This window comes from Miniopterus schreibersii, assembly GCF_964146895.1.
Source record: "Miniopterus schreibersii genome assembly, contig: HAP1_SCAFFOLD_149, whole genome shotgun sequence".
In the NCBI taxonomy this organism is placed as follows: domain Eukaryota; kingdom Metazoa; phylum Chordata; class Mammalia; order Chiroptera; family Miniopteridae; genus Miniopterus; species Miniopterus schreibersii.
In genome coordinates, this window is record NW_027669757.1 from 82,854 (window position 1) to 103,404 (window position 20,551).

Sequence of the window (20,551 nt, forward strand, 5' to 3'; positions counted from 1 at the left end):
AAAAAACCCAGGCATCCCATTAAGAGATGGATTTCCAATTGAATTTTACTTTTAATGTATCAAAAGTTTTATTATGCTTATGTTGTATGTGTTACATACTAATAAGTATTGGGAAAGTAACTCAATACAGAATATACTTTTTAAACAATGCTTTATAGGCCACCAATTTTTAAACGTCAAATTTCAATATGTATTCTTATTTTTGCAAATAATTATAATAGAGATATTGTTAAAATAGTTTCAACATAAAAATACATTATATGGTCAAAACTCATCTGTGGAATTAAATACAAATCTAAATTCAAGGAGCAAAGGGACAAATGTAAATATGTGAATGTTAAAGAATGTGTTTGTGTATTTTATAATTTATGATGTTTGGTATCAAAACATAATGTATTTAGATTCCATTAGATATTTAAGTATGTGATGTAACAATTTAATTTAAACTAATTATATTTACAATATATCCCAAAATACATGCTCAACCACTATGTAAATTTATGATTAAAAACTGTAGATGTCAGCCTGAAAATGCATGAGAAGATATTTAGTTTCTTTTCCTCATTAATTATTTTTTAGAATACATACAAATTTGGCAACCACTGTTCTATACAGACCTAGTACTTTTAAAAAAAATGCCACTGTGTAAAGGTGACCCTGATGAGCTGGATGAGGTTGAGGGGAATATAATATGATGAGAAAAATGTTTACATTGTCATTAAAGATCTGAGTGAGAGAAGCTGAAAACCTGAGTCCAGTTACTGACCAACCAGCACAATCTTATCAATCCACTCTACATAGACTTGTGTTGTTTAGGAAATCTGAGGAAGGCCTTTCCCATTTGACCAAGGTCTTCAGAAAACTATAGACAGCATTAAGCAGAAACAGTGTCAACTAGACCTATGCTGACAAAGCTAGAGGAGGAGTGGAGTAAAGGAACAGATAAAAATGAATCAGCCACATGGCATGGTGAGATTACTGAAGTCTGAAGGGACAGGGGGAAAGGGGAAGAGCAATATCCAGACACAGTGACATCAGACCTATTTGGCCCCCAAAATAGGGCCTGAGATTCTACTAAAGCACAATTTCGCCCCTTTGCTGGGATTCTTATGATCCAAAACCTGTGCCTTGCGAGGTTGTCCATATTTTACTTTGTGCCTAAGTTGAGGCCATTTAGCCACCTGTTCCTCATTCTCAGAGTCTCCTGGTACATAAATTCTGGGTGTAGAGACCATTGTATGGTGGGTCATAGGGCTAGTCTGGTTCATTTCATAAAAAGAAGGAGGTTGCCTCATAGGTAGGTTTCCAATATAATTTGTTGTTTAAACAAGGACAATTTGAGAGGCAAAGGGAGCGCTGTTAATAATGATGCTGAGGAAAATAAGTGTAAACCATGACTATCTGGGGAAAAGCAAAAAGTACGCTCACCTTAATCAAAGGCACGTTCTTAGGATGATCTTTTATTGGGGGAGATGCTTAATCCTTGCCTAACCCACCAAAACAGAAATTTGTTTTATTTCATTTCAAATATCATTAAGTCTCAAACCTTTATTGTTAACTAGCTATTTGCTAGGCTTTTTGTTAGGAGTTTTAAGGAGAAAAGGAAATTTATGATCTCTGCTGTCAAGCTGATCATATCTGTGAGAGATGACATGCGCATGAGCACTTAGGGAGGCACATGTAAATGACAAGATGTGAGATGGGCAGGGCTAAGGATATTTCTTGTGAATCAGATTCAAGTCTATGTCAACGCTTTTCATACCTTGTTTCCATTTGTCCTCAAAATGCCTGGTGTAGAGCTTTGTCTACAGCAGAAACACCGTTAGTTTACCAACTGATTCAGACTCCCTGCCCCACTGGAGTGATTCAGGGCAAGCCTCTCTTGTAGGAAAACAAGGTGGCAATTCCCTGTCGGATTGGCTTGGTCTTGACGCTATAGATGATGGGGTTGAGCACAGGAGGAACAAAGAGGTAGATGCTAGACATGAGTGTGTGGACCAGGGGTGAGGCAGACTTAGCAGCACGGTGCATCACAGACACACCAATCATAGGCACGTAGTACACAAGCACTGCACAGATGTGTGACACACACGTGTTGAGAGCCTTCCGCCGTCCCTCCCCAGAAGCAATGCCCAGCACTGTGTAAAGAATCAGTATGTAAGAGATCACAATGAGCAGTGAGTCCAGCCCAAAAGTGGCCAGGACAACAGCCAGGCCCAGGATGTTGTTGAGCTTAGTATCAGCACATGGCAGCTGGATCAGGTCTGAGTGGAGGCAGTAGGAGTGGGAGAGGATGTTAGTGTGGCAATAGGGCAGTTGCCTCAAAAGGATTGGAAGGGGGGCCATGAGCGTCACACTCTTCAGCGTAATGCCTATACCCATGCATACGATGCGGGGCAGGGTCAGTATGGCTGTATAACGCAGTGGGTTGTAGATGGCTACAAAGCGGTCATAACTCATGGCCAAGAGGACCCCCGATTCCATGCAGGAGAAAGTGTGAATGAAGAACATCTGAGACAGGCAGCCATCAAAGTCAACCTGGCGGGCATCAAACCAAAGAATGCTCATGACAGTGGGCATTGTGGACACAGAGACGCCCACCTCGGTTACAGCCAACATGGAGAGAAACAGGTACATGGGCTCATGGAGGGCAGGGTTCACCTGCACTGCTGCCATGATTAGTGTGTTGCCCACAATGGCCATAATGTACATGATGAAGAAGGGGATAGAAAGCCAGCCATGTTGGGCCTCCAATCCAGGGATTCCAGTGAGAAAGACAGACAGGAAATCAAGACTTTCATTGTTCTTGGCTCCCATATCACAAACGGCAGAGATCAGTCTTCACCTGCCATTTGAAAAACAGAACAAAGTTAGCTCCCACCTAAAGGTCTTCTGCCTCAGCAGCCCACCTCAAAGGCTGAAGAGGGGCAATGCAAGGAGGTGGGAAAAGTTGGAGTCACTTACATCCTTCTGAATAAAAATATAACCCCCACTTTCTTCGCACCTCCTTTCCCCCAACAGCAAGAATCCTAGAATTCTGCGTGTAATGAAGATGTTTGAGACCACACAGTCTTATGATAGACGGCATAACTTAAAAATTAATGGCTGAAACACAGGAATAAATCAGAACTGGATCAAAATCCACACCCAACCAATTACTCAATGTGTGATGTGGACAACTCATTTATATGCTGATCCACAGTTTTTGTTTTTTTAAACTTGTAAAGTGGAGATAATAGTAGCACTATTCTCTTATTTGGATATAAGAAGCAAATGAGAAAATGAACATCATATATTTTGCTTTTTAGAGCTCCACAATGGATTCTGGCAAACCTTAGTTTGATGCCCAGTTTACAGTTTACTCTCAGTGTGACCTTTAGCAGCTAACTTAACCTTCCCAAGCCTCAATGTGTCCATTTGTAAACTGAGGATAAAAATCCATCTGCCTCATATGGTTGTTGTAAGGGTAAACAAGATATTGTATGGCATATGAAACAGTGAATAAATACAAACTATTTTATTCTTAGGGAGATACTAAGACCAAGAGAGGAAGAGATACCAAAAAACTAAGAATCAATTTCTGCAGAGTCTAGGTCCAGGGGTGGGAAACATCCAGCCCGAGGGCCATATATAGCCTGCAAAATCATTTCGTCTGGCTCTCCCAAGGCCTCACCAGAGAGGAGTGGTTCCAGCCATCACATTAGGGGTGAGTTAACTAAATGTTTGACCAAAAAGAGCAGGCTAATTTTAAGTTGATAATTTTGTATGGCCCACGAATGATATTATAAATACTCAAATGGCCCTTGGCAGAAAACAGGTTCTCCACCCCTGATTAGACCTACAGATTCTTCCTGTACTGATGTTTTTATTTCACTATGGAGATGGGAGTAAATCCAAGGCTGACTAGGAAGAGTCACAAGAAAGAATTGAGTTGTAGCTCTGCCAATGTGGGTCTGAGAAAATGGTAATCTTCCCCTGGGAAAATGGTAATCTCCTTGTGTCTCCACTCCAGGGGTCAGAAATGTGAGACACAGGTTTTAGAAAGTTGAAAAATATGAATAAGGGTGACAAAGGACATGGACATTTCATGAAAATTATACCAATACACAAGTGACCTCTGAATTTAAAAAGATAGTTCAGGAAGGCTATTAAATGAAAAGGCAGTGACATTAAAATAGCAGATTTGATCTAGAGTCCATTAGTAGCCAAGAGATCAGAATAAAATAATTAAACCCCAACCAGAAGGTGAAAATAATATAATACAGTAAAATGTAATATAATGTAACATCATATAATGAAATATAATAAATTAAATTTATAAAATAAATTTTAAAAATATGAAATAGGAAGGTAAAGTCACAATTGGTATAAAAGCTGAATTATCTCCAATCATCAGTTTATTCATTTGCTCACCTTACTCGGGTATAGGATTCACTGATTCATGATCAATTCTCTGTCCCGCAGTTATCCAATGTTGATGTGAAATGGTCCATAAAGCTAAAGAATTTAATGGAAATGCTCCCCTAGAATGGATAAAAAGTTAGGAGAATATATAGCTAAGGGAATACAAACCGCTGTGACCATGGAGATACACACGTACAACAGAATAGTGAGGATGGCCCCAGAACCTGCATTCTCTTACTCTACTTTCAAGCCCTCTCTTCAGGCACCTCTCTTCAATTTCCCTACAGAAATTCCATGCATTCTATCTCTGCTTCCCTCAAGATTGACAACTTCCTGGAAGGGGAAATATACTTGCTTGTGCCTTTTATCCATTAATGTTCCTTGCTTCTGCCTTGTAGATCAGCGGTTCTCAACCTTGGCTACACATAGTAATCACCTGCCAAGTTAAAACCCCACTGTACAGGTAACACTCCACAACAATTTGATTAGAATCTCTGAATATGGTATCTAATTATCAATATATTTTAAAGCTCTCAAGGTGAACCCAAAATGAGAACCACTCCAGGCCCATTTGGTGACATTTCAGTCACTTTATAGTGACAGTATTTTATTTTATTTTTTAAATATATCTTTATTGATTTCAGAGAGAGGAAAGGAGAGGGAGAGAGAGATAGAAACATCAATGATGAGAGTCATTGATTGGCTGCCTAGCCTGCAACCCGGGCATGTGCCCTGACCAGGAATTGAGCTCCGATCGCCTGGATCCTAGTCAATGCTCAACCACTGAGCCACGCCCGGCAGGGCTATAGAGACAGTATTTTAGATAAAAAAGTAACTTGCAAGTACTCCCCAAGACTTCTTTTTTTCTTGTATGTCAGATAGCTTACCTACCCCACTCCTGACCTGCAGCTTAACCATTCCCCTGTGTTTTGCCAACTGCTAGATTCCTCGGCATCGTGGAGCTTTTTTAAATAAACTTGGTTTTGCTCATAACACCCCAAGGTGGTGCCCACAGAGGTAACCTAGGTTTGGGGCTACCCTTGCATGTCGCTTCCTTGGAGGTGCACCCAAAGGCAGAGAAAAGCCTGGTCAGAGCATTTTGAGGCTTTATCTAATTATCTCACCTGATTTCAATCTTGACCTGCCTCACTTGAGACTTCCTGAGTCTGGTAAAACCTCATCTTGGGCAGGAAGTAACAATGAAGGCTTGGAAACACTAGCCACGACCCATGTCATGGTGGAGAAACATGCAAGATGGGGAACGGGAAGTACAGGAGAGCATAGCTACAGGAAATTAACTCACTCATTGGGTGGTAGAAATGATAACCAGAGAGGCAATTGCCTCACTACCAAGCTCCCTCATATCAATCCCATGCGACCATGTTAAGTGACTTGCTTTAAACCAGTAAGTGGCTGAGTGCCGGAAGCCGTTCCATCCTTGCTGCTTGACACAGTCCTTCAAGGAGGAGACATCGGCACAGCCAGTCTCCATGGGACTTGGCATATGGCAGGTCCCTCTTCCCATGCTTGTTCCCCTTCCTGACGCTCTGTGTCCTTACCCGAGTCACTGCACCAGAAAAGGGCATTGCCCTCGCTGGAAACTTTTCCCTAGCAGGGGAGTCGGATGGGACTGGAAAAGACAATGATTCAGTAAAAGCCCCAAGGAGTACAGGAAAATCATGTGCCGCTCATGAGGAACCCAGACTGTCAGCAGAAAGCTTAGGACTTGTTAGGCCCATTACCGCAGGAAGTTCCCCATCGGGGGAGAGGCCTGGGTCCGAGCCCTGCTGACTCTCGTCGCAGGGGATTCCACAGGGAGGCCACCAGGGAGTTCCCACAAGGAATGTATTACTGGGGGATGCTTATATTAATGGAAAACTCTGGGAATCCCCACAAGGAAAGAGCAGCCTAGGAAAGAGATTATTTCAATCTACACCTGAACCCTTATCTTACACAGGATATTACAGTGAGGACGGACTGCCGCAGGGAATTTGAGCGAGAGACCAAGGCCAGGGCGGTCAGTCACCATGGCTAAAGACAATCAGCGCAGGCTCCAGAGCCCTTCCTTAGGACTCGCATAACCTTTGCATAAGAAAAGCTGGTTTAGTTATTCTCCTTTTAGCTATGTGGTAGAGCATTAAAATAGTAACTTCAGAATATAAATAACAAACTAGAGATTAACCTGTAGAATAGCCTACAGAAATATAAACAATAGGTAAGACTAAAATTACCATACCTAAAGAGATGTAAATTCTTTAAAAGGTCAGATAAGAAGGTATATTCATTAACGGTGAAAGGCCAAGACAGAAACCCAAACATAGCATGATGTCATGTTGTTTAACCAGCAATAAAATCAAATAGTATAAATACAGTTGTAACAAGGCAAAAAAAAAAGAAGAGAAGCTGATTGTCCTGATGCTCTGAACGCTGTCTCCGTGTCCTTCATCAGTCATTGACTCCGTCCACACCTTTGGGGACCCCTGGACCGCTGGGGCTGGACCCTGGCAGCTGAGCTGGGACTAGAATCTAGTTCTTCCTACTACAAGTCTTGTGGCCTTTCCTATGAAGCCCAGCAGCCACCTTTCTGAAGATAATGCCATATAAGTAGGAAGAATGAATAGATACTGGAGAAGTTATCATCTTTATTTTCAGATTTTTTTTTCCCTACCTTATATGCCGACTTGGGGTAAGGTAGAAGAGACTGGGAGTTAAGTGACCCTCTAAAGTGGCCCCCTTTCAGAAGTCCACTGACTCAGTTGTCAACCTGACAGGCTTCTAGGATATGAAGCCAGAGTCCAATCTTACCCCCACTGAGAACCATCTCCGCAGCATCCTTACCAAACCATCGGCTGGAACCCTCCCAATGCTGGGGAGCTCATTGCACCTAAAGCCATTATCCTGGTTAGAGGGCACTGCTTTATAGAGTTCTTCCTGCCCTGGCCACTGTGGCTCAGTTGGTTGAGCTTCATCCCATGCACTGAGAGGCTGCTGGTTCAATTTCCAGGCAGGGCACATGTCTAGGTTTTGGACTCCATCCCCAGTAGGGGGCATGCAGGAGGCAGTGGGTTGGTGTTTCTCTCTCTCCCTCTCCCTTCCTCTCTTTCTAAAATCAATTTTTTAAAAAAGTTATTTCTTACATTGGTTGAGAACATACTTCTTCCACATTATGTGTAACGCTGCACACAGAAGCGTGATAATATTTTTAGGTTTCACCAAAATAGTATTCTGCATAGTATCTGTTATTTTCTTGTAAAGCACATCTTAGTTTGCAAACATGTATGTACTTGTGTAATTATTTGTTTAATGCCTGTACTCCCTAGCAGATTATAAACTCCATCAAAGAAAGGTGGGTATTGACTGCTTCTAAAAAAAATTTTTTTGATCACTAGATATTCAATACTAGCATAGGGTCAAGCACGTGGAAGATGCATAATAAACGTTTAATTGGATTAATAAATAACTGAATAAATAAATACTATCAGAAAGTTTCAATCACAACACCCTGTAATCTTCCCTTCTTCAGATTATCTATCCTAAATTCCTGTAGCTACTCAAAGTACCTCATTATTAGTTTCCTCACCCAAGTGAGGAATTTTATTCAGACAGTAATATGTTCTAAAATGTATATTTGCAATTCTATGCTTTCTTTTTTTTCTGCTTACATTATCTTTCTCTTGTTAGTTTTTTTAACTCTTATTATTATTCATAATCAAATTTTTATTTTATCTGCAGCTTTTTCAACAGAAATAATAACATTCTCATCTACAACTTCATACAATTTTATACAGACATTTTCTATTTTGTTGGAGTTACATTTATACCTCTGTTCTCCCTGTCATAGTTTGGGCTTGTTTAGGGTTAGACTTGTGCTGTGTTCATTCTTGTCCCCCCCTGCACGTCATGATTCTAACACAAAGCCATGCTTAAGACATCAGGAATTAATAAAAGCATGAACATTCTGCTCAGAACCATAAACAAAAAAATATTCAGTTCTGGATTCCATACTCCAGATCAGAGTTAAACCAACTGAGACACACTCAAAGACAAAGGGGATCAAGTCACTCAAAGAGAACTTAAGGCGTTTTCTGCTGTCATCTTGGTTCCACGTTCCCCACACAAAATGCCTGGTGAAGCCACAGAACCCGCCCTGCTACAGAGCAGGAGTGGCCCCAGCCCCGGGCTGAGCCAGGGTCTGGAACAGAATCTGACTGTGATGCATCAGTACCCGAGCTGGAGAGACAAGGTTCCACACAGGCAGCCACGCAGCAGGGCCAGCTGGCAGCAGCCGCTGAAACCGATGGCGAGCCAGTCAGTAAAGCAAAACAGAGCCAGAGTGAAAGGGAGGCTCAGAAGGCTGTGTCCAAATGGGGTCCTCACAGGTTACAGGGGTTACTAGGGTGACTATCCAGAAATCTAAGAATGTCCTCTTTGTCATTCCAAAACCAGATGTCTGCAAGAACCCGGCTGCAGGTACCTACATAGTTTGGGGGGAAGCCAAGATTGAGACTTTATCTCAGCAAGCACAGCTAGAAGCTGCAGAGAAAGTCCAAGTTTAGTGAAGCTGCCTCAAACATTAGAGAAAACACACAGCCTCCAGCTGTACAAGAGAGAGGAAGGGGTTGTTGAAGCAGGTGTGGAGGTTGAAGGCATAGAATTGGTCATGTCACAAGCAAATGTGTTGAGAGCTCCAAAGGCAGTTTGAGCCCCAAAGAACAGCAGTTATAGTACTGTAAATGGCATTATGGAATTAACAATATAACCATCTAAAACCCAAGAACCTTTTTATGTATGTGTGTTTGTGTTTCAAAAGAGTAACTGCAGCTTGGTTTGAAATTTGTACTGTTTCTATCATTAATAAGCTTATGACTTCTTGTGGGATGAAAAAACAAAAGAGCACTCAAGGAACCAATGATGCTTTGTTTTGAGGAGACCATAGAAGAGATGGACATAGGGTGGGCGCAAAAGGTAGTGAGCAATAGGTGGAAATTTTAAGGTGACAGTCTGGGGCTTAGGTAAGGAAAATTTTTCTAAGAGTCAAAGCTGCACAAGGAAATAATATGTTTCTGGTCAGTAGAGATGTTCAAGCAAAGACTGAAAAACCCTGGATGGCAATGCCAAGGGAAAATTCCAGCATCTGTTTAATTGGGATTAAAGGCCCTTTCAACTCTCCTTCTGCCTTCAGGTCGGATGTTCCAGACTTTCAAGGTCTCTCCTATTCTGTGACACAGAGAATATCATGGCTGTGAATCTGTGTGGCCAAAACAGAGGCAAGTTCAGTTCCTGTCATGAGATCATCGTGTGTCTTTCACTGCTAACGAATCCCTGGCAGCGCTATCTGAAAATGTTTTGGAGGATACAAGAGCATTTTCATTAATAGTACTTTTTTCATAGAAAACCTGAATGAAAATAAAATTTAGGAATTTTTCTGTTTTAAATCTTTCTATCATAGGTCAAACAAATCATAGCTAATACACCGACATACACATATACATCGACAAAGGCTCACTCAGAGATACAGAGACATGAAAGAGGCTGAAAGAACCACACAGAGACACAAACAGAGTTGTAGACAGAAACACACCTTTTGTGCCTATACCTAGAAGACGCAGGTAGGTTTAAACTCACTTGAGAAAATTTTGAGAAGTGTCAGCTGGATTGAAAGACAGAAGGCAAGAGCTCGCAATGGGTCCAGAGTAGGCCTCTGGCAGGCACTAGCCAAGAGAGGAGGCACCTTTTATGTTTCTGAATGACAGCAACCAGGGGCCAGAGCCTCTGGGGTCCTGTTGAGCCTGAGTGTGATGCTGTGCTGGTGATGGGAAAAGGAGAGGGTTTAGACCTCACCTTGGGAGCAGAAAGAAAAGAAAAAGCATGTCCCCTGGAGATCCTGCCTTCTCTCCACAGAGAAAATAAAACTCCTACTCCTTCCTTAGGATGAAGAGCAGGAAGGAGACAAATTCGTCCAAGCTCCATAGCAACATCCCCCCTGAATCCCAATTATCCAGTCTCAAAACTGGAACTCTGAGCACAGAGCACAGAGTTTATTTTTCGGAATTTTGGGCTTAAAATCCATATTCCTGTAAGGCCTAAAGCTTAGGACCTAGTTGGCAAATTCTAAGACTCGGAGCCTAGGGAACAGAGGGTAAAGCCCAGAGCCAGGCCCAGGATTTAACCAATGGAAGATATAACCATGGCCGCCTTTACCCACTGTCACGACTGTTCCGGACTCGATTCCAACTCAACCCTCCACCGAATGGCACAAAATTGAGGTGTCTTCCAAGAGAGATATCTCAGGGTACTGGGAGCCCATGGAGCTCAGAGTCATGTAGATGTAGATTGAGTTCCAGCTTTGCCATCTACCAGCTTTATGATTCCAGATTAGCATTTCTTCAACTCAGAACCTGATCTGTAAAGAGAACTGTACTTATCTACAGAGGGTAGAGGTGCAAAGGAGAAAGAAAGAAAAAAGAAAGTGATATTTCTAATGTACCATTCATATGTTCTCCTGGAGGCCCCAACTTCAGATCCGCCAAATAACTACTTTCCCAAGGACCCAGTCTTCTCATTAAGTATTCCATTTTATCTCTTCCTTATTTCAGTTTCATATACAGAATATTGAGGGAAGGAATGGCATGACGGGGAGCTCTTTTGCTTTTGTATCAAGTGGTAGGATGTCTCCAGGGAAGCAAACAGAAGATGGACATGGAGAATATTTTTCCTTCCCTTTATGGAGCTTTCAAGTATCTCAAAGAGTGTCTCAAAGAGGGTTTGAGAACCCTCTCTGCTTTCCATTACTGCAGAGTGACTGTGGAGTGGCTAAAGATTGTTTATCGAATCTTCTGTGTTCGCTATTTCTGTGCTATATCTGCACCAACTCGTGGAGATAATGGGCTATGAGTCTGCATTTTCCTTCACCACTAACACCATACACCTAGTTCTCAGTTTCCCCCAGCTTTAGAAACCACTCACAGTCTGACTTAAGCAATCTCTTAAGATCTCATTTCCCAAGCTTCTCTATGTGAAATCTCCTCTCTGTCTAAACAAAGCTGCTTGCAATTGTCCTAAATATTCCAGACCAATATTGAATAAAGGTTCTCAACCTTTAACATATATCAAAGTTACTTGGAGAACTTATAAAAAAGATTGCTGGACTTGGCTCCCTAGAATTTCTAATTCAGGATATCAGAAGAAGGCCTGAGAATTTGTTTAGGTAACAATTTCCCAAGCGATGCTGATGTTGCTGGTCTGGGAATCACACTGTGAGAACCACTTTTCCAGACTCGTGTTACTCATGAGTCTTTTTATTGTTGTTACACATCAAATTGGCATTACCTGAGCAGTGTTACAAAAGCAAAGTGCATTGCTTCTCAAGTTTTAACCACCCTAGGATCTTATTCAATGCAGTCAGAATTCAGTAGGTCTTATGTGGGGTCTAAGGTTCTGTTTCTCTAACAGGCTGCCAGATATATGAAGGTTATTGTTTATTGGATCACACTTGGAATAGCAAGATTCTAAACTTTCTTGCCTAAATATTTGTTTTCATACTTATGTCAAAATAATTACCTTCCCTTCTTCCTGCCTCCCTTTACAAAGTACTCAAACCTCTCTCATCCTTGACAAGCTACTTCACAAAAACAGGAAAATAACTTATCCTGTTTTGTACAAACCAAACAGTCCTTCTCTGTCACAGGAAGCACTAAGCTTACACAGAATTTTGTCTGTCTCTGGTGTTTATCATTTTCCTCATTCTGGGTAGAAGTAGGGTTATTTGTGTACAAGCTTATTTGCTCTCTAGAACTTTTATTATTTTCACATGTCAAACATTTTTTAGGGCATCTTTACTCTTTTTTATGTTTTTCCTTTAATATATCTATCTCTTACTTAACAATATGTCCCACTCACCATTATAAAATTCTTAGCAACTAGCACAAGGTTTTTCACACAGTAAGTGTTCAATACACATTTATGTCATTTTATTGAGTCAAATGTCCCTTTATTGGTTCCATATTCACAACTATCAAGATCCTGGTTCTTCTCCTTCTTGCTTTAAGTGTTTCTTAAGATTGCAAAACAAGTCCCAGTTCTTTCTACAAAGGAGTTCTCTCAGGGTCTGCAGCCTTCCTCAGCTCTGGGATTTATAAAAGCCTTTGAGGATCCCTCTGCGTATCTCCTTTGTCTTCACACTGTAGATGATAGGATTGAGCATGGGGGGTACAAATAGGTAGACATTGGACATCATGACATGAACAACAGGTGGGGCACTTTTCCAGAAGCGGTGGATCATGGACACAGCAATTATGGGCACATAGAAAGCCAGCACTGCACAGATGTGTGATATGCAGGTGTTGAGTGCCTTGAGCCGCTGCTCCCGGGATGCAATGGCCAGCACGGCTCTCAGAATCAATGCATAGGACAGCAGGATGAAAGTTGAGTCTATGCCATAGGTGAAAATGACCACAAAGAGCCCATATATGTTGTTAACATGGGTGTCTCCACATGCCACTTTCATGAGATCTGGATGGAGGCAGTATGAGTGATGCAAAACATTGCCCTTGCAGAAGGGAAGTCGTTTTACTAGAAAGGGGAATGGCAAAAGAGTAATGAAGCTCTTGGCAAGGACACCCAGGCCCATAGCCAAGATGCAGCTGTTGGTGAGCACAGTGGCATAGTGTAGTGGGTCACAAATAGCCACAAAACGATCAAAGCTCATGGCCAGCAATATGCCTGATTCCATGAAGGAGAAAGTGTGGATGAAGAACATCTGAACCAAGCAGGCATCGAGGCCAACATGACGGTAGTTGAAGCAGAAGGTAGCAAGCACAGTTGGGAGTGTTGAGAAGGACACTCCCAGATCATTGAGGGAAAGCATGGAGAGGAAATAGTACATGGGCTGGTGCAGAGCAGGCTCCCGAACCACCAGAGCAAGGATGCTGAGGTTGCCTACGATGGAGATCAGGTACAAGATGCAGAAAACCAGGGCAGCCCATGCTTGGCTTGTCTGCATCCCAGGAATACCTGTCAGCTGGAGGGTGTGTGGCTGGAAAGGGGTGTCATTGAGGCCCAGCATGGCAGGCAGGTGGGAGAATACAGATGAGAATGAACCCAAGAGGGTGTTTTGAGGAGTTCTTCACTTTCTTTCAAACATCCTGTCTCTAACACAAAAGGTCAGAGAGTGAATGTGTTTGCCTCTGTTCCTGCTTTCCCCATTAGACTATTAGCTCTCTAAAGATAGCAGCTGGGTTCTACTCATTTCTCTATCACCAGTGCCCAGTACCCTGTCTAGGCCATAGTAGAAACTCCGTGAAGGCATGGCAAGGCAGCAAGGTAGGACACAAGATGAAAAAAGTCCCCTAATTCTCACCTTCACTTTCTCATCTCACCCAGAATCCATATTTTGAGAATTTGGGGGGAAATAGAGGTTAACATAGGCAAGGAAAAAGAAACACTGCTCATTCCTTTGGAAACCCTTTGGTAGATGGTATAGATGAAACTCCTGTAGCTATAAAATTGCAGTTTTAATAAGCTTTACTCAGATTTCACCTCAGCCTCCCAATCCTTCCCCATCAGCCTACCCCTGAACATGTCAACACCAAAAACTTTTCCACCTCTGGAAATCTTAAATTCCATTTTCTTAACATTCTGACCCCATCCTTCTATCTTCCAGCCCTCTTACCTTCTTGTGCCCATGTGCTTGCTCTCAGAGTCTTAATAATTCTTCCATTTCTTTCCTGGTCCCTTTTTCATTTAGCAATTTCTTCCTCACTTTTTTCCTGACCTACTCTCCTGCCAGGGCTGGTATTTTCATCTCCTCTTTGCCTCTCACATTCACACAGCAAACCTCAACTTTGATAAATTCTATAATCAAACTGGATGTGCAGCTAGATAAAAACAAAGAAGCAAGTGTTTTGCCAGAGGGCGAAAACTGATTATTTGCCACTGCCTACATTTTAAACTTACTTAATTTTATCCCCTGGCTCCTGAGAAAGAGATGTCTCTCCTTCTCCAAGGCCATGCCCTCCACCTTCAGGATTCCATTTCTTGCCTTCTCCTTCAGAGACCTCTTTCATTAGTCCATTGTATTCCATCAGCCTCTCCCTTTCTGTCTCTTTCCCTTCAGGCAATAGGCATCTGCAAGACCATCCCATTATAAAAACATTACCTTCCCTCTCTAGCTGCCATGCCATTACCCTTCCCCAGTTCTTAGTCAAGATTCTTAAAACACTGTCTCTCCAGATGCCAAGGAAGGAGAGGTTGTTTATGTTTCCATTTCTCCAATTTTATTCTGAAATCCTCAAAGTCAGGAATTCAACCTTCTTGACCTTACCTACTATCACTGCTCAGTTTACTACAGTGGCTTCCACACTCCCTTTCCCAATTGAAACTAATTATCCATGGTCACCACCGACCTCTTTGTTGTTAAATCTAATAATAAACATTCACAATCTTCATCCACTCACCTTTTCAGAACTTCCTCCTTCCTTGGGAGGCAGCATTTCTCCCCATTTCCCTCCTACTTTGACATCTCCTCTCTACCTTCTTTACTGAATCCTATTTCACTGTTGTTGTCCTTCAACAGCATCAGATTAACTCCAGGAAAATGAAGCAATAGTTAGAATGGTGCAAACTGAGAAACCATATCATAAAGGGCTTTTCTCAGCCCTTATCCAAAATATCTCTGGAACCATATTTCCGTGGTACCAGGTATTTTATAAGGAGAGCTCTATTCTGGAGTTTAGGCATAATGGTTCTCATTCCTTTGACTTTTCCTGGAGTTTTCACTCTCTACTTATCTCTCTTAGTAAATACAGTGAAAGTAGATGGATACAAAAGCTTGGATAATACCCAGATATCAATCTTAATCTTGAAAGTATATAGGTCATGGAAAAGAATTTGCCTGTTTGTTTGGTTTATCTCCCTTTCAAAGGAGAATTCAGAGGGACTTGTTAATCAGTAGGGTTTCTGTTCCACAATCCACCTCTAAACTTCTCCCTTCCTCCCAAGCCATGTTTAAAGGCAATGCTCCAAGAATCTTCTTACATCCAGCATATCCAGATCTGCTTTTTTCTTTATCATCTTCACTCTGATATTATCTTTAGGTTCTGAAGAAATGGAAAGACACTCAGAGCACCAACAGTAACTAAGGACTCTCCTACAACATAAGTTTACCCCACTCTCCTTAACCTCTGATGTGCAAATTTAGGTATTTCAGAAGGCCATATTTCAGCCATGCTCCAGATTTTCCTCAGAATGGAAACCAACTTTGAAAACTTCTCTCCCAAAGGGAACATGCTTCGCCACCATAAAACAACAACGACAATAACAACATTGTTTTGACTGTGGAGGTGTCAGTTAAGGCTTCCTAAATGTGACTAATCTAGGGAGAAACATCAAGACAATGGACACAGACACACACAATGCCCTTCTTTTGCACAGCATGTACATGAACATGCAAACACACACACACATACACACAGTCACACAAAGGTACTAGCAAATATACATTTCACACTTGTACACACAATTACACAGTCAGGTATTCATAGATACTATCTCACATTAAACAGAGAGAAACTATTAAGCTCTCCCTTGGTCACACATAACACTAGCACAACCACAGAACTTAAGAAGACTCATAGTTACTCATTGGTGTTATACACTGTGTTTCAGGTATCTTTCCTTGTTTATACCAATCTAAACACATACATATAAACACACGCACACACACACTGACACTCACACACACTGCCAAAAATGCATTATTATTAACAGACTCACAGTAATATTCCAACAATTATATTCCCAAGACCTACTCAGTACTGAAAATGCAGCTAAGATCACATTGTTGAATGACTACAGTTCATTTGGTTCTGTGATTTTTTTCTCCAGCTGCACACCCAAGACTTAGATACAGGCAACAATAATTCAGATTGCAGGGGGGAAATGTATGAAATACCTTCAAGACAAAATCTAGATCTAATGAGTCAGCCCCTTCATCTAAGGTTATGTGATTTGGTGTTAGAATTTTGATCCAGATGGGTACCTGGCATCAGGGTCTGTGATCATGGGTTCTGGAAAAGAACAGATTTGTCTCATGTTTGGTGGAGAAATATGAGAGACTGAGTCAGTCTGGGGTTGCAATAAAAGTGCTAAAGTTTGGGATAAGTTCTAGGTAAGAGGCTCAGGTAGGCAATCTGAGGGAAGGGCACTCACTAGGTGGCAGAAGTTTCTTTTCCCTGTAGCTGGATGTACTGGTCTGTGAGTCCACCAAGCAGAGTGGCATCAGCTCACTTGCTTAAGGACTCATAAATTTATGAATACCCCAGAGTCCCTAGGCTTGTTTGTGATTGGAGAAGGAGAGTGGAAACAATGGAGAAGGTAGGATCAATCAGTAGTGCTGGGCCATAGGGGAACTGGTCCTAGGAGAATCCCTTTCTTGGCCCCATTAATCCCTGATGTCATCATCCATGTCCCTTACTATATTAAGCCTCCCCTGATCAGGGAATGCAAACACATGTATGCACACAAACATACCTAGTCATTGACATTCTGACAACCCTACAGGCACTCCTTTAGACATATTCAACTATTTATTTGCTAACATTCATATTGACTCTTTCAGATCCATACACATACAAACAGATAAACACAAATATGCTCATACAACTACTTAATAGTCGTCATTAATCACATATCTTGACACATCAAACACACACTATAATCTGTGTATTCTTACATTGATGAGAGACACTAATGTAGACTATAGAGATAATTTTAGAAATAGACAGAGATTCTTCCACATATTTGAAAAAACAGTCAGGTATGTTTCAAATATACTCCCTTGTTCATATATCCAAAAGTATATATTTTAAACACATGCCCATATTCTCATTAATAGATCAACAAAATGTCCGCAAATTTCTATCCCTATATCTCTTCAGAGATTCATATATGGAATTTAAATCTATTGAATTTTTTTTAAATGCATGTTAGCATCCATATAACATGTTTCTTATGTAAGAATTCCTTTTACTCCACCACTGTATGGGATCTAAAAATTACAAACTTAATTCAGTTCAACTAAGACTAAACAAACAAAAAATAGAAGAAAAACACATGATTGTGCTTCAGGCATTAGTCTCAGCACTGATGTTACACAGCAATAAAGACCCAGTACCTATTCTTGCAAAGACAAATATTAAAAAACTGACCCACTGAACAGTCCAGACATCCTCTAGAGGCAAATATGCCTCCAGACACTACCTAGAAATATGGCATAAACTTATTTCACAACAAAACCAATGCTTTTGTCTGACCTTATCTAATGTACATGTAAGATCTGTGCATTGTATGTTTGAAAAATAACTATATAAATACTTAAACTTTAATTAATTATATGAATGCTGAAATGTTTAAAGGGGAGTTTATTGATGTTGCAACTTAACTCTGAAATACATTGATAAAGTAAATGGATTGATGGATGAATAAAAGAATGGACACATGGGTAGATATATGATAAAGATAGCATAATAAAAATTAATAGCATCATGTAAGCCATGGGTATATTGGTACTTATTGTAACATTCTCTCAAGTTTTCTGTGTGTTTAAAATTTTTCATAATAAAATCTTGAGATATTCTTTAAATTTATTATAAAAATATAATTTGCATAAAATATGACCTTAGTTAAAGTGTACAATATAGTGATTCAACATTTATACACTTTACAGTATGATCATCACACTAAGTCTATTAGAATTTTGTGAATAAAAAAACAAAACAAAACAGATGGAGCAGAATGTAGACCATTCTTCTGAAAGCACAAAGCATGTTCAAAACTGCAATAAAATTCAATCAAATGCAAATGATCTCAAGGCCTAGTTTAAACCAACCCCAAGCATCTTTTGTATGAACTTAGTATTAGTACAAGTTATGAGATGAATTTTATGTATTTGGCATAACATCTTTTCATATGGTTAAAGACAAGAATCCCATTTCTCAGCTGCATTTTGTTGTGTCCCAAGGTTAACTACTCATGATTTAGAAAAAGGCACTCATTTCCATACCTGTGCCCCATCCTAGGGCCATCTAGTTCTTCCCCTAGACTATTCCCTCTCCATCGGTGGTTACAGAACCATGCAGAGCCTACGATAATAGAGTGTGACCAGTGCTTTCATGGCAGACGTGAACAATGTTATTAAAAGAGAGTCATCACTTCTTACCCAGCTGAGTGGGTAAGGTTTTAAGAATAAAGGTGGGTTTTGATTGTGTGCTAATCTTGAAGTAGTTCCCAGAAAAATCTGTCAGTCTGGCTGTGAGAGATCATTTTACATAACAAGATTTCTACTCCTCAGAATTCAAGTTTGATGACTCTCATCTTTCACAGACTACAGTGAGTTACACCTTACATGGTGCTGACTATGAAGATCAAAGTCCATGGGAGATTACACATTCCACAATGCTAGTGATACACGAACTCTGAGGTGAATAAATGAATTATGCTTCCATCCTGTACCAAAGATATGCCTAAGATCCACTCTTACTCTTTGGCAGCTCTTCTGCACATCACAGGAGTCAAAATATTACTTGAAGAATATCCCAAACTCCACTGTCAGTTGACTTCCAGATAGGTGGGTTCAACTGACGGGAAGCCTTGGCAGACAGAGGGTATGTCACTGCCTCCATCTCCCACCTAAAGCAGGGTCTCTGGCATGGTCTGCATCTCATCCATGGCTCCAGCTTCTGCTGGTTGATATCACCTTGGCTCCAGCTCCAGCAATACAACCTTTGACTCTCCAGCCTAGAGGTGGTGGTGGCTTTCTGCTGTTGCAAATCTCTAGGTTGGATTAGCATCTGCCAGTCAGTTTCTCAACTCTTTTGAAACCCTGTAAACAATTCCCAAGATTACATTCATTGTTTCATTGTGTTGGTTATTATGTTATCTTCTCTCAGTCTCAATCCCACCTTTTATATTGTTATTTGTGATGCTGCGGCTGGGCCTCTGCAAACTGTATTTCTCCTTTGCCAAAGAGTTCCCAAGATCTGCAAATGGGGGCAGGGTGTGTGTGTATATGGTAGAGGGGCTTTAGGAAGTTGAGGCAGGAAAGTGGACCTGCTTTCTATTGCTGTCAGTGTCACCCCAGTAAAACTGCACCCAAGCATTGGTGGTTAATTCCAGTGGCATTCATTGGTTTCTTATTGCACCTTTTCAACACTCCCAGAACACAGTCTTACCATGACCTCTTAAAGACCTTAGAACAAACCAGAAGAGTCCTCAGGTCCTCCCATCTCAGAGTTGTAAGTCTCAGTCATTCAGGGCCTCTTGTGTTTTATAAACTCTGCATTGGAGAACTGTCAAGGACCCCGTGTGTCACAAAAAGCTCAAGAGATTAGGGAAGATTCACAGAGCAGGGTAAGCTCATAATGAATCTTATAGCTGTAGGATTCACCAAGAAGAGGGTTTTTTATTTAATTAATTTTTTTCAATTACAGTTTACATGTAATATTATTTTATATTAGTTTCAGATGCACAACTTAGTGGTTAGACAATCATATACTTTACAAAGTGTTTCCGTTATTTCAAGTACCCACCCAGCAGCATACATAGTTATTACAATATTCCCTGTGCTGTACTTTACACCCCCCACCCCCTGCCCATGACTGTTTTGTAACTTCCCATTTGAACTTCTTAATCCCTTCACGTTTTTCACCCAGTCCCCCAACTACCTTCCCCTCTGGCAACCATCAGTCTGTTCTCTGTATCTATGAGTCTGTTTCTGTTTTCTTTTACTTGTTTATTCTCCCCTTTAAATTCTACATGTAAATGAAATCATAAGACTTTTAAATGGCAGAATTCCTCACAAGGGAAATGATGTGGGCAAAAATCAAAGAAGCACAAAGTCATGAAAAAGATTATTTGTTTGAGAATCTGCAAGAGGTTCAGGAAGATAGGAACAGATATTGTGAGGCTTGGAGCAAGCAGACATCATGGGAAAGAAGCGAGAAAGGTCTGCAAGATTCGCAGAGGGGATGGTTTGAGAACAGAGAACAGGCAAATCCCAAATTGCATAATTTCAGCTCAGAAAAAGGGCCTTTTGAGAGGAGAAATTCCAGTCCACTAAGAGTTTGGGGTGTACTCATACATGAAACACGAT

At 41.0% G+C, this 20,551-nt stretch overlaps 2 protein-coding genes and 1 pseudogene across 3 annotated transcripts; 1 reads left to right on the forward strand and 2 right to left on the reverse strand.

Annotated features, from left to right (window-relative positions):
* Window positions 1-1,866: 1,866 nt before the first annotated feature.
* On the reverse strand, window positions 1,867-2,817 carry LOC308552070 (olfactory receptor 51I2-like; the record flags this gene model as incomplete). The annotated part of the gene is made up of 1 exon (XM_081163038.1): window positions 1,867-2,817. The coding sequence occupies one exon, from the start codon at window positions 2,815-2,817 to the stop codon at window positions 1,867-1,869; it is 951 nt and encodes a 316-aa protein (XP_081019164.1).
* A 5,707-nt stretch (window positions 2,818-8,524) lies between these two features.
* On the forward strand, window positions 8,525-9,106 carry LOC308552069 (nascent polypeptide-associated complex subunit alpha pseudogene; annotated as a pseudogene). The gene has a single exon. The product of its transcript is annotated as a nascent polypeptide-associated complex subunit alpha pseudogene (transcript).
* Window positions 9,107-12,523: 3,417 nt separating this feature from the next.
* Window positions 12,524-13,468, reverse strand: LOC308552065 (olfactory receptor 51I1-like; the record flags this gene model as incomplete). Its single annotated transcript, XM_081163035.1, has 1 exon — window positions 12,524-13,468. The coding sequence occupies one exon, from the start codon at window positions 13,466-13,468 to the stop codon at window positions 12,524-12,526; it is 945 nt and encodes a 314-aa protein (XP_081019161.1).
* Window positions 13,469-20,551: the final 7,083 nt, after the last annotated feature.